The sequence below is a fragment of the Onychostoma macrolepis genome, chromosome 17 (assembly GCF_012432095.1).
Source record: "Onychostoma macrolepis isolate SWU-2019 chromosome 17, ASM1243209v1, whole genome shotgun sequence".
NCBI lineage: Eukaryota > Metazoa > Chordata > Actinopteri > Cypriniformes > Cyprinidae > Onychostoma > Onychostoma macrolepis.
Genome location: NC_081171.1, coordinates 13,394,491 through 13,408,565, shown reverse-complemented (window position 1 = coordinate 13,408,565; position 14,075 = coordinate 13,394,491). Strand labels below are relative to the sequence as shown.

Here is a 14,075-nt window from a genome sequence, read left to right as displayed (position 1 = left end):
AATGACATTTTCATTTTTGAGTGAACTGTCCCTTTAAGAAAGCACTGTGTAATTAGGTTGTTTCCAGTTCACCTGACCCCGATTTGACGTCTTTTAGTAGGAGGCATTAACAGAGTCATCATTTTGCATCTTTTAATGACAGTTTGTGTGATCATCATGATCCCAAACTGTTGTTGTGTCATAAGATCAAAAGTTTTGACTTGTAATGAAATGTAGCTATACAGAATTGCCTTTCACAACTGCATTGTATTTCATTTTCTTTGGAGGAATTTTTTGTGAGTCAGTCTGTCAAATGTTCAATATAAATGATGTCTATTGATAAGTTACTTTCAGTCAGTACATGAGAAGCCTGAGAGCCATCTAAACTGCTCTTGTGGAACAATTTAGTACTAAAGGACACTCCGTTTTGCCTCACTGTGCATACATGTGTTCCTGTGTGCGCATGGGAGGGTGGGGCATTGCAGAGGTCTCTTCCTTTGTGGTGTAATCGGTACCAGATGGAGGGGTGGGTGTGTGTTAATGCACACTCCTCCTTTTCCACACCTCACAAATTAAATCGAAACACACATTCAAAGAAATCTTCGAGAGCTGGCTGGTGAAACTGTGGTCGTATTCTCGCTGGCAGACTTAATCATGTCACCTGACCTCTGGGACGCCGCTTGCACATTTTGCACTCAGTTTGTTTGTTGTTAAGCTTGAAGCGGAGCGCTTGTTTTTTGTTGATCCTCTGTTAAGCAAACACACAGACCAAGCTGAGACTTTATAAACGGGGTTTAAGTCAGATTCCATGCGCTCTTTGTTGCTCAAAGAAAGCCTAAAGCCAATTAGCCTGCTAGCTCAGTGCTGGGTGAATGACCATGGTGAGGTAGTGTGTGTGTGTGTGTGTGTGTGAGTGATCCAAACGGTACTCTGGAGATTAACCAGCCTCATGGAGCGTGTGTTAGTAAATGAATATGGTCGGGTTAATTCTGTTTTCACAGTTTAGAAACATTTTTTTAAACACTGACAGTTGATTGGCTAGTTCAGACTCATTGATTGTCACTTTCTCAGACATCAAGGTTTGTTTGTTTCGATTAGCCACAGACCACAGACTTTGTTCCCAAGCTGATAACTTCTACTGTAATCTTTCATCTCTTCGTCTTTCTCAACATCCTCTTTGTAACCTGGCGCCAATAAAAGACACTTGTTGCATGCGGCTTACTGTATCGGTTGAGAAGTAGCACAGTGGTTTAATATTTTGTGTTTTCAGTCTAAATTCTTTGATTTGCACAAAACCCAATATGATTCTGTGTTCAGTGCTGCATGATCTGCAAAAGGACCACATTACAAAGAAAAGGCGCCCACTTGCATTTCCAAAGTGTTTATATAGGGTCGGCAGTTGTCCCTTGCCCTAGAATAAAACTCTGGTTTTAAACATTTCACAGCAGCATGTAGGAAATGTTTGATGTTTCTCTTGCTGCTTCAAAGGCCTGTTGTTCCTAGCTGAATTTTTTTTCTTAAGCTTTGATTCTTGTTTTTCAGCAAGTCTAAAGGGTGACTTTAGGTCACTCTTTGTCAGTGCGTACGTGTCTGCATGGTATTTAAAGGCATAATTTACCTAAACTCAAATTCTGTCGTTACGTTCTTATCCTTATGTCACTTCAAACCTTTATGACTTTCCTTCTGTGGAACATAAAAGAAGATATTTTGAGAAATCCGTCAGTTTTTTTTTCTTCTTCTTTGTCACTGGTAACCAAAATTGTTTCTGTACCTACATTCTTCAAAATGATGTCTTTTGTGTTTTGCAGAAGAAAATAAGTCATACAGGTTTGGAATGCATGAGGGTGTGTGAATGCTGACAGAATTTTAATTTTTTGGGTGAACTATCCCTGCAAGATGCTTTGTTTAGCACATCAATGCCTATGGTGATTTTTGTGCATGTGTGTGTGCAGGCTCCTGGATATCTGATTCATCTCACCACCATATCTCTTCTTCACCATCTGTGCTTTCATCTTAAGCTCAAATTCATCATTGTGATGCTGTAAACTTTCTTCATCAACGGTTTTATTTTTATTTGAATAGTTTTCAGTATTAAATGGTGGGAAAGTGGTGATGTGGTAAGGTCTGGTGTTTCCGCCCAGGTGGAGGTCACCTGCTTCCTTTCAGCAGATTTACTGTGATTGACCACATGTGCAGTCCAGTTTCTCATTAGTGGTGGAATGTTTTTGCAATGTGTTCATTAGGATCCTTTGTAGTTACTTGTAAAATGATTAATAGAATTGTTCAGTTTGTTTAAATTTGGAGTGTTCCAAGACCTACATACCTATGTTAAAACTGCTTTGAACACTACTCAGCTGATCATAATCAAGAACTGGAGCTGTCCATGTTATAATATTAATGATGTGCATTTTCTGTAATTTTTTTTTTCAGAAATCTTTGCATTGTCTGACATTCAGTTAAAACTGTTAAATATAAGCTTTAGCAAATCTCAAAATGAATATCCATTTTTTACATACTGTATGTAAGGATGCATCGATTCGGTATCGGCTCCGATACTGGAATTGTCTGCCGGATCAGGTATTGGTCAGACAGACCGATCCAAATCCGATATTGTGCGTATACTATTTTGTGTTATTGTTAAGCCCCACGAAAGGCACAAAACATTATAAAGCACCGTAAAGTTTTTGTGCACTATATTTGCAGATTATTAATAGTCTTTCTTGTTCTGTCCTATCTATCATATGTTGCTGGCTTCATTACTGTGCTACACATTTAAAAGAAATGTCTTTTTAATTTTATAGTATATATTTATATGTAGGAATATAAATATTTTGTTTTCATGAATGTAGGCTATTTTACAACAATACAAACAGCAATGTTACATTTTTCCAGATTTAGTCCTACACTTATTATCATTTATTTGTTCCCACTAAATAGTTGTTTCACTAAATGTTTAGATTTTATAAAATTATTTTGCACCCATGATTTTTCTAGAGTAACTGCTAAATTATCCACTAACCTAGTTTTGTAATAGTATTTTTGTCATAGATTATGATTATATATTTTTTCATTTATTTTTCATTAAAATTAAGTTGTCTATAATTAGCAGGTTGATTTTAACACACAAAAGAGTGATGATCAGGGTTGCGTTTCCCAAAAGCATCGTAATCTTAAAGTCCGTGTAAAGTCAATATTAAATCCGTGTTCTGAGTTTGTCACACTACAGAAAAATGTGTTATTAACCACCCAGCCAAATTTGAATGCTAAAAAAAAAAGCCAAGTAAATAAGGTATGAAAATTAAAAAAAAATAAGCGGTATTCTCTGCTCTCAAACACTGGGGGCGTGTCTGCTGGCAAAACTGTTAAAAATTTTAACAGTACTGAATTTTATTTATTCAGAACAGTTTGCAGTTATCCTTTCCTGAGCTTTAAAAAAAAAGCTTAAAATGTCACAAAGACTGGAAGTTTCCTTTGACACTATGTACAAACCCAGACAGCTTTAATTCGTCTGTGGTTGGCCATGCATACGGGTGTTCAGCGGGTGCGTATCGCTCTTCTGCTCCCTCTGTTGTGAAGCAGCTGCACACCCAACATGCTCAACTTCAAACTCCCATCACCCACATGTGGTGCTCGTGTACTGTATCCCACAGACCAGATGCCCATGCTGGATGCAGATGTGTTCCTCCCTTCTGGTCCCTAACTTCTCATTTCAGCTTCCTTCTCTACTTTTGGATCTATTTTAGACCACAGATGCCACCGATACGTCTCCCTAATTTCTCGGTGGGGATGGTTTAAGCTTCCACATTCTACCCACTCATGAAAGGAGTTTTCCTCACTGTTGGGCTATAATTCAGACCTCCCCTGACAGCAAAGTGATGCTAGAACCTGCGTTAATGATTCAGCCGAAGTCTTAAAATTCTCATTTTAATCGCAGAGGTGGAAACTTTTTTTCCCCCAAGAGCTGTTTTTGAATCTGAGTTTTTGGTGGTTTTGGCATATGGGAAATTTATGTTTAAAGTGTTTGGAAGTGACTTATTTGCTAATTGTTTGATATTGATGGGTTTATTGTGCTCTTTTTAATACAGTAAAATCAGACGTTGACTCTAAGCTTGATTTTACCTACGGATCGATGCATTTCTTACAGATTTCTGCTCATTCGAACTTGGAATCAGATGAAGTAGCACTGTAAGATTACATTTGTTTGAATGCATTATTGAGAGAGCGGTTGCATGTGAATAAGTGTTGTAGTACTTGTTTAAATCATGCTTTCAGCTGAAAATATTCAGTATCTTGAAGGAACAAACAAATTCCTTGAGAAATAGCTATAACTTCCCGCTCATGTCCAGTGCCGTCATCATAGCCTGCACATTCTTTCTGATTTTAATGATCCTTCTCTACATGTGAATTCTTGCTAAATATGCCGTTATATTACGGGTCGTTGGCATGAATTGTACTTGTGATGGAGCGGTGGTGGCGCGCTTTTGGAGTGAGAGAAAACCACGACGCTCTCCAAAATTGTCACAGCACGTCAAATCTACGCGGACCGCAAGCGCTGTGATTGGTCTGCCAGTACCCCTCCCTGTATTTGAGTTTTCTGTGTGTTTTTCGCACTTTAATATATTTTAATGTTACTACATCTTATTAAAAATAAAACAAAGCAAAGAACAAGTGTCTTATTTATTATAAAACGTAGCATTACATCACTGTTGTCCATGACAGACAGTTGTTCTGCCGTGGTACAAGTCCTTGTGGAGATTAAATGCCATATTCTCCGGTTCCGTTGGCATCTCTTTTTTTTTTTTTTTTTGTAGTTTTAAGTAAATTATGTTCTTTGATATTTATTTGCCGACGTCATGGCTGATGCTTCTCCTACAAGCTGCTGCTTCTTCAGCTTTTGCCATGGTACTGCGGGTTACACAAGCAGCATGCCGTGGACACTGAAGGCTAGCGGCTTGCATGTGTACTGCACGGCGACGCAGAAGTATAAATGAAAACCGACGCACAGCCTACGGCCAATGTCTGACGCAAAAGTATAAATCAGCCTTTAGTTGTAAAATAGTTTGAGCCACATGACTAGAGGATGCAGGATGAGTTATTGTTAACTAAAACTAATATGTTTAAAAAAATTGAAGTAAAGCTGAAATGAAGTAAAATATAAATTGAAGTTGAAATACTAAAATGACTAAAACCGACATAAAAATAGAAATTAAACAAAAACTAATAAAAATAACAATCACATGAAAATGAATAAAAAAAACTAAAAAAATATATAAAAATCATAATAAATGCTAAAATAACACACTATAAAGTTTAATACTTTGAGTTAAGTGCGAGCAGTTTTAATAAGTGAAGCATGCGTTAAATTGCATCAGGTGCCAACTGAATTCAGCTAATATCCCAGCACACTAATCTGAAGAGTCCATGTTAGAGGAAGCCAAGCTGCCGTGGTTACTGGGCCTTAAGCCCAACCTGAGCCATAGTAATGCATCTCTGTGTGCACTGAAGATTTATTATGAGCTGGCTCTGCACTTCTCACCAGCACTGAAACAAAAGCTGAACTATATTCAGTATTTTTGATTTGTTAAAGCCGTGGGCTTGAGCCATGGTTGACATCTCAACTCTGAAACAGTCCTAGTTTTGTGGGTGACTTTTAGTTTTTTTTTTTTCCTCCCCTGCTTGTTGAGTTTGCATGTCTCATTCCTGTTCAGGCTTAACTCTAAGTCTGTCTCTCTCCTCATGGGGTCGGGTTATTTTTCAGGTCATTATACAGAGAGGGAGTGCGAGACAAATCAGGACAAAAACAGCAGGGGTGTGTGTGAAACAGGGTGTGCATCTGTGCTGTACTGTATTTTGGTCCAGTTGCAGACTGTAAAATAGCTCTCTGAGCTAGTTACTCTGTGTGTGTGTATACATGTGCAGCAGGGTTATTTAGCTTTGTAGAAGTAAAACTATAACCATGTGAACCTTTATTTAACCGTTTCACTTGGGTTTCATGAAATAGAAACTCTTCTGTGGCGAGATGAGATGTGCAGATATAGAGAGATTGTTGGTTATTTTAACGACTATGTGAGGTGGTTTTGTGTATGAAACTAAGAGATGGTGAAATATCTAAGAAATATGCATGCTCGAGTGATCCATAAATCTGATGACCTTCTAAAAGACTATTTTTCCTTTCATTATGTCTTTCTGTTTCCTTTTGTTTTCTCTCTCCAACTTTGCATTATACTCCAAATTATTTGAATGGTTTTAGAATTAATTACCTGTTGTGTAAAATGGTAATAAAGGATGTCATCGAGTGTGTTTTGCTGTGTAAATATAGTGAGCTGGTTTGTCCTGTTTTTATATTACCAGATTTTCAGGCCTGATGCTAACCAACAACATACACTGTCACATACAATCAACCACTGATACGGGTTCATACTCTCTTTTTTTAAAAAGGTTTACTTGCGGTTCAAAATTACATAACACTCTTGTCTGAAGTGTACTTTTTCTGTACTTTTGTAAGATGGTGTGGCGTAAAGCACCTTTTAAGTTTTTAATTTCCTTTTGACTCTTTTGCTTTCTCACTTTCCAATCTCTTATTCACACTCTCTCACCCTCTCTCTCTGTTTTAGTATGAGGGTCGTGTGTAAACTGTGTGATTTCTAAGAACAGGAAGAACTGCTGTTGTTATACTTCATGGTACAATAGTGTGACAAATGGACTTGTTCTGTGGTGTAGGAAGGGTTGTGAATAGTGTTGCCACTTAAAACACCTCTTTCTTTTCCTCTCTAACATCAGCACTGACTTCCTGTTCTGTGGTCACTTGTTAGTAAGAGATGCAGATTACTATTTAAACTTCTTTTCTCTCCAGCCAGCCTTTTTTTTTTCTTTCTTTTTTTTCCAAAAGTGTTTTAAGATTAGATGATTTGCATACTCATAATAAAGTTAGAAATTGTGCACACTGAAACCTTTTTTAGTCAAGTGGCTGCTGTAGTCCTAATTTCTATGTCGTGAGGCACGATATTTAAACTGTTTAGACTAGTCTTAAAAAGTTAGTCACCTATTTTTTTCTTTTTTTTTCTTCAAGATTGGTCATAACTTTTTTAATTCAGTTATGAAAAGGTAGATTGGTCTTATTTGTATTGGAAAAGTAAGACTGATTACACCTTGGCAACTGCTAGTTGGTCAAACTAGTTCTTAAGACACAGTCTTAACATGGTGACTACGTTTATGCAACTGACCCCAGAGCTACTTTCAACTTAAGGCACATTTTTTTTGTAAGCTGTGTCATGTGTGAGACTCTAGATACTAGATGAAAGCATAATGGTCAAACACGTCCATCTAGTGCATATTTACATAGAAGAACAATGAAAAAGCCTTGTACTGAAATAAAAAAAAAATGTTTTGTGTGAATGGCTGCTTAATTGTCCTAAAGGTCTTTTTGCCCATGCAGTTATATGAGAAGTTAACAGCTCAGGCTAACACCTGTTAGCACTTCATGTGCTGTGGATGTCATTTAGTCCACTTGCTTTGATGGTGTTTTCAGGATTGTGTGTATGGGGCTGGTGTTGATTTTGTATGGCTGTGAGGAATTTATGAGTGCAGTTTATGCATGTGGCCTATTAACACTCGTAACCCTTGTTAAGGTATAATAGAGGGACTGTATGGCCACATTCTCCACTACATCCTTAAAGTGACTCAGAAGTACAGCAGTTTAAGCCCGTAGCAACAGTCTGTTATGTTGGACAGGGATCGCTGTGGGAGGCAGCAGAGATATATATACGTAGATTCCTCATTAGCGACTGTTTCTATGGGCCGCTATACGTAAGCTGTCCACCATATTGTAGCGGTCAACTTGACGTCATTCACCATAGTAATCACTGAATATTCGAAAGATGCCACAATCCTGCACAACCAATGGTCTGCGAACCTACAGTATGGTGAATGACATCAAGTGGACCGTTCCAAGATGGTGGCTGAATCTACGTGCCTGGAGCGGTCTATATATGTCTATGGGAGGCAGGAGGGAGGTGTGAATAAAGACGACTGTCTGGATGGAGGGATGAAAGAGGGTGTGAATCCCCAGAGTAGCTGGCGGGGGATTCGCTGTTTAGGGACAAAGAATGAGAAGATGGACATGAAGAGACAGAGCTCTTGTATACAAGTTGGCGGCATTAAAGCCAACATGGAAAAACCATGAACCCATGTAATTAATTTCACGTTCCTGATCATATTTTGAATGATTTTGTAGAGCTTGTAATGTAATGTTAAAAAAAAAACACAGCCAATTTATTTCACAAAAATTAAGTTAAGAATGATTAATACTGAATAAACAGCCTATAAGTTAAGGCTATTAAATAGCAGGCCCTTTTTGTTAATACAATTAAGTTGATTTGAGCCACCACAGTCATTTAAACATACACAAAATAACATAAAGTGAAAATAACATTGTATTTTTGGGTTATGGAAACAACAGTTACCATGGTGAATATACAATACTAACATGGACTGTTAATGAAACGTGGAAACTGCTCCTGAATAGAATGAATATCATACCTTCATGCAAATCCTTCTCAGCTAACACAGGCAGTACCAGTTATATTTCACGCGTTGCATGTTTGTAGTTTTTGCGCTTTAGTGAATTGATATACAGCGCGGCGCCGCATTCTATATAAGAGTGCGCGCTACGAGCACAGTATAACGTCTGACAAGACTGGATAGTTTGTTTTTCTGAGGTGAGAGACTTTTTATTTCATGTTAAGAAAATAACGACAGAATAATGACACTGACATTAAGCCTGTCAACATCTCATCTGACTGCAGCTAGCCTACTGAATCGGGACAGTGCGTTTTTCTCAGCCACTCTTTACTTAAACTGCATCTGACAGAAGTGTCAACGGCTTTCATGCACGTCTTTTAAAATAAGTCTCGCATCAGAAAAACATTAAGAATTACGTTTTTTGTAGTTGATGTCGTTTCTTTGGCCGTACACTCCACGACCCACTTTTGGGTCGCGACCCACCAGTTGAGAAACACTAGCTTAGTGAATCAGTGATTTGCCCAAGCCAATGCGGATTTGGATTCGAACACAGAAACGAAACAAAAACGGCATGGAATTGCATTCGTGATCGCAAAGACGCTTCCAGAAACTGACTATTAGCCTACACCTGTTCTAGAAGTGGTCAAATGAATAAAACTGCGAGAATACTATCTTGTAAGATATTATGATGTTGAATAATGTTGTTTTTTAAATTGACATCAGACGATCTGAATCAGACCCTTTCTTCTGACGTGCAAGTGCAACTTCTCATTGCAAACTGAACTGAAGCATCGGGAAACACTCAATACCATATAACGCGTATACACAGACTATACTACACAGAGCACAACAGAGAGACATTTGGCAATCAGCTTGTAATGTTTCTGCTGGCATGCATGTTCAAATGAACGTTTTAAACCGTGTTCCTGTCGTGCATACAACACATCTTATGGTACTACCGTATGGACAATACTACCGTTTAAAAAATGCAATGGCACCACGGGTATTTTTAAGCTTTAGTATCGTGATACTACCGTAGTACCGGTGTATCGTGCAACACTACTCCGTAGGTGTGTTTTGTTTGGTTTTTGCAATATACTCGATAATGTCATGATGTCTCACGAGTTCAGTATTTGCGCTAAACCTGCGCAGATTTGGCTTGCATGAACATCCCCAAGAAATGAATGAGTGAACATAACTTACGAAAAGTAACCTGCCAAATTGACTAGTGATTTGACGAAGTTACGTGGCACAGCTGATTTTTATCCGCATTTGGCAGGTTAGCGGGTGTTCATTTCAAACCCTGGATGCAAGTTCAAAGCACAAAGGACAGAGATATTGATGCGTAGTTTATTAAATCTGTGCGATAGTTTGAGCCTTTTCTTTTAACAGTTTTAAATTTCAGTTACTGTGTGCTCTTGAAGAGAGTTTCATCGTCTTGACTGTCATAACTGAACATGACACAGTTTGAATGCTGCATGGAGGATGACAGACAGCCGCAGCGGAGAGAAGAGTTTACTTGAACTTGAATTTAATGACTTAAATATTCATCTGTACCTCACATTAAACTATGGAAAGGCTTCAGAACTCTTGGACTTTGAGTTTATGGTGCTTTATAATGTTTTTGTGCTTTCTTGGGGCTTAACAATAACACAATAGTATACGCACAATATCGGATTTGGATTGGTTTTGTCTGACCGATATCCAATCCGGCAGAAAATGCCAGTATTGGAGCCGATACTGAGTATTGGATCGATGCAGTTTTTTTTTTATGATTGCGCTGATTTTCCATTGTTTTTCTATGTAAATTTTTCTATGTTTGACTGTTGCGCTCGCATCTCTTGGAGCATCTCATGCATGAAACGGCATTCTAAAAACACGGAGCTCAAGTTAAAAGAAGTTCAACTCCCGTCGTCTTTCTATTTTTTTCCTATTCCACTGCCGGTGTCGCATCTTTGTCAACACAAAAACGCATTCTGTGTGAATGGTGCCTAGCGATATGAGCGTGTCACACGTGAGCAGTTAAACATGTGCCCTGACATGCGGTTGGATCTTTCTTTTCTCTGTTATATGATCATTGGCATATTGTCAAAGTGTCTAATTCTAATATTTGGTAATATTTCTATTCAAAATCGTGATACCTTGATTCCCAAAAAATAAAATCGTGGCAAAACATTAAAGTCGAATTAATCGATTAAAATCTGAAAAATTGCCCAGCCCTAGAAACATTTTACTTAATACACGGCCTGAGTGCTTGTTTTTCCAAATAAAGAAGTTTGTTTGTACAGTTTGTAATCCTGAACTTGCTTTATAATAGCTTCCTCTGAAATGGCTTTCATTTTCTGCTGACACCACTTAGGTTGTGCAGGCTAATAGATAGTTCATCAGTAGCCAAATTCGCATGTGTTCTGGCTTCATGGTAGTATGTAACCCTTTTCACCTACCAATCAACTCTTAATTTATAAAATCATGTTCAGTTCTCCATTTAATTTTTATTTTACGTTTTATAATTGTTTTTATTTTATCGTTTATAAATTTATTTATTTTTTAATAATTTTGTTTTTAAATAACTATTTTTTTGTATTTATAGTTATTTTTGTATGGTTTAATCATTACTTTAACTTTTATTTAATTTTGAATTTTTTTTGACTAAATTTCATGTTGACTTTGAGTCACTGACAGGATGAGATGTATATCTGTTCCAGATTTCAGAACATCACATCACTGATCGGATGGAACCTCCCTCAGTAACACACGCATACACTGTCGGTTTCAGTTGCTGTACTGCCTTTCCTGACACCAGTTCCACTGACCTCACATGGTCAGCAGTGCCTGGCAGGAAATACCATTCTGAATTTTCAGGGACAAAGCTGTCAAATCATGGTTTAGAGTGAGGGTCATGATAATCATGACTCGACTCTCCTGTTGAGCGAATTATTTTTATTTTTTATTTTGTTTATTTGGATCCCCATTAGCCACTACCAAGGTAGTGGCTATTCTTCCTGGGGTCCAACAAGTAAAAAAACTAAATTACATTAATCCATAGCAATAAAAAACCAATACAATAAAACCCAAAATTCATTCAGAACATCAAGATCAACAATTTACTGAGTATTGTACCATTAAATATTTCTTTAACGATTTTTTAAACCTCATTTTACTTATTAAAAAACATGTAATGTCCGATGGCAATTCATTCCATATTTTCATTCCTCTATACATTACAGTCTGTTGCTTTGCATTCGTTTTTTAAACAGGAAGCAAAAAATATCCTTTTGATGCATGCCTGGTGTTAAAATTATGACTAAGCACTACTATACAGAAGTTGACAGTACAATACACTTGGAACTCTCGATACTGAAATGTTTCTTATAAAACAAAGCAGAGAAACAATTGCCCTATCCTTCACCAGTAGCCAACCTAGAATTTTGTGCATTCTCATAATATTAACCCTTCTATTACAGTTCAGAATTAGTTGTGCAGCTCTATTCTGGACTAACTGTAATTTTTCTAAGTCTTTGCTTAATGCACTCAACCATACCACTGGACAGTAGTCTAAATAAGTAAGAACCATTGTTTGCACAATTGGAGAGATGCAATACTGTGGTAAAAATTTTGCACGTCTCTTAATAACCGATAGACCTCCTCCCATAACTATTACCAAATTATTATACCTCCATACATGGTGTAATATGAAAATTTGACCAGGTTTGACATGAAACAATATGCGTTTTCTGTGTAGAAGAGGTAATTGTGCAAGATCATTTGTTTAGGTGTGTTTAACAGCGATTCTTTGGATATTTTGGCTGGTTTTCTAGGTGTTAAGCTGCATGGGTTTGTGTCTGCCTGAGTGTTTGGGTCGGTCTTTATTTGCCCTTTAGATCTTGTTAGCAACTTTAATCTCATGTCTGAGAGTGCAGACTGTACTCTTAGTCAGGTTACTATGAAGCGTGTGGTCAAGACTGTGGAATATAGGCCACTTAACATCACTAAAGCACTTCAAGTGGTACCTGGTGAAATTTTAAAGCGTAAAGCATAACTGAAATAGCCATTTTACAGTTTTCTTACAAGTATTCTTTCTCTGTTTTTCCTCAGTTGCAGTGATGATGAGGATGATGATGGTGATGAAGAGGAGACAGAGCTGAGAGCTGAGTGTGTGTGGTTGTGTTGCGTTCACACTGGGAGCGGGAAGAACCCCCCTCCCCCCCACACACACTGCATCCATGTTCTCCCCCGACCAGGAAAACATCTCCACGTCGTCAACCAAAGTGCCAGTCAAATATGGAGAACTCATTGTGCTTGGGTAAGACCTTCTGGCCTTTGACCCTATATCAGCAGGAAGCGGCATCTGCCGTGCCGGAGTTAATAGTTTGTAATGCTCAGTGACAACTTGGCATGTGAGTGTTTGTGTTTCTGAAAATAGAGTCAGATGCCGTGAAGGTTTTGTATGTTTCTGTTGTTGTTAGTAACATCATTGTGGGCAAAATGTGAGGGTGATGCATGTTTACGAGAACAATGAAGCCCTCAGTTAGAAAACAAAGTGGGCTTCAACGTGGTGTTGGAGTATCATAATGCACTTCATTGACTTTTATTTGCAGAACAGACTTCTATGTGATTTCCTGCGCTATATCATCACATGATTCACTGGCGTCTAAAAGAGCTTTTTGTGTATTAACTTCTTTGATTAGATGTTCTCAGGGGTCATGGATTGGATTAGATTCCTGAAGTGCATAGAGGTCTCACCTCCATTATTGTGTTGGGTTACGGCTGATTTAAGTGTTATGTTACTGCTAAACTGCGGTTTCAGCTACCTTGTGAAATAAAACCAAAATCTCAATATGACTTATCAAATCGCATAAGCTGTGATTTAATTAAATATATGTACTGTGTTCTTAAACATGTTTAAATCCCTTTATTCATTAAGCATATTTTTATTAGATTGTGCTGGTTTTAACTCTTTAAGAAAACTTTAACACTTTTGAAGAGATTTTTTTTAGTTGAGCCAAATACAGTTGTGGAGTTTTTAGCAAAACTAAATGATAAAAACATGAAATAATTTAGCCATAATATTTCTCAATGTGAAAATAGCCACAGAAGCTGGAATGACGTTAAACACAAACAAACAAACAAACAAATTTAAACATGTTTAAGAACAAACCCTGTTTTGCAGAGGCTCAGTTTACAGTAACTGCAGCTCCATATGGACTTCATTTTTGAAAGTTTAATAGTAAATAAGTTTGGTTGTTTTGCATTTGAAAATGAAGGAATGGAGATTCTCTTAAATATTAGTGTTGTAATTAAAAAAATTAAATAAAAATGAAATTACTTTTTATTTTATAAAAAAAATATATCTACCTTTTATTAGTTTAATATTTAGCATATATATATGTGTGTGTATATGTGTATATATATATATGAGATTGAGATAGAGATAGATATAAGTAATATAATAATAACAATAATATAATTACTCATTAATAACAAAATTAAGTAATATTTATAGCCATTTTATTGCCATTTTGATATATAATCACAACATTTTGGTCACATTGTGCAGCCCTACAAACAAGCTCAGG

The 14,075-nt window shown here is 37.2% G+C and overlaps 1 protein-coding gene across 3 annotated transcripts in view; it reads left to right on the top strand.

Annotated features, from left to right (window-relative positions):
* peli1b (pellino E3 ubiquitin protein ligase 1b) overlaps window positions 1-14,075 on the top strand; it is a 29,663-nt gene that overhangs the window by 5,698 nt on the left and 9,890 nt on the right. For all 3 annotated transcript variants that reach the window (XM_058749218.1, XM_058749219.1, XM_058749220.1), the window contains one exon: window positions 12,595-12,802. In XM_058749218.1, the coding sequence (XP_058605201.1) occupies window positions 12,723-12,802 (80 nt within the window). In that variant the 5' untranslated portion in view covers window positions 12,595-12,722. The remainder of the gene's footprint in view (window positions 1-12,594; window positions 12,803-14,075) is intronic.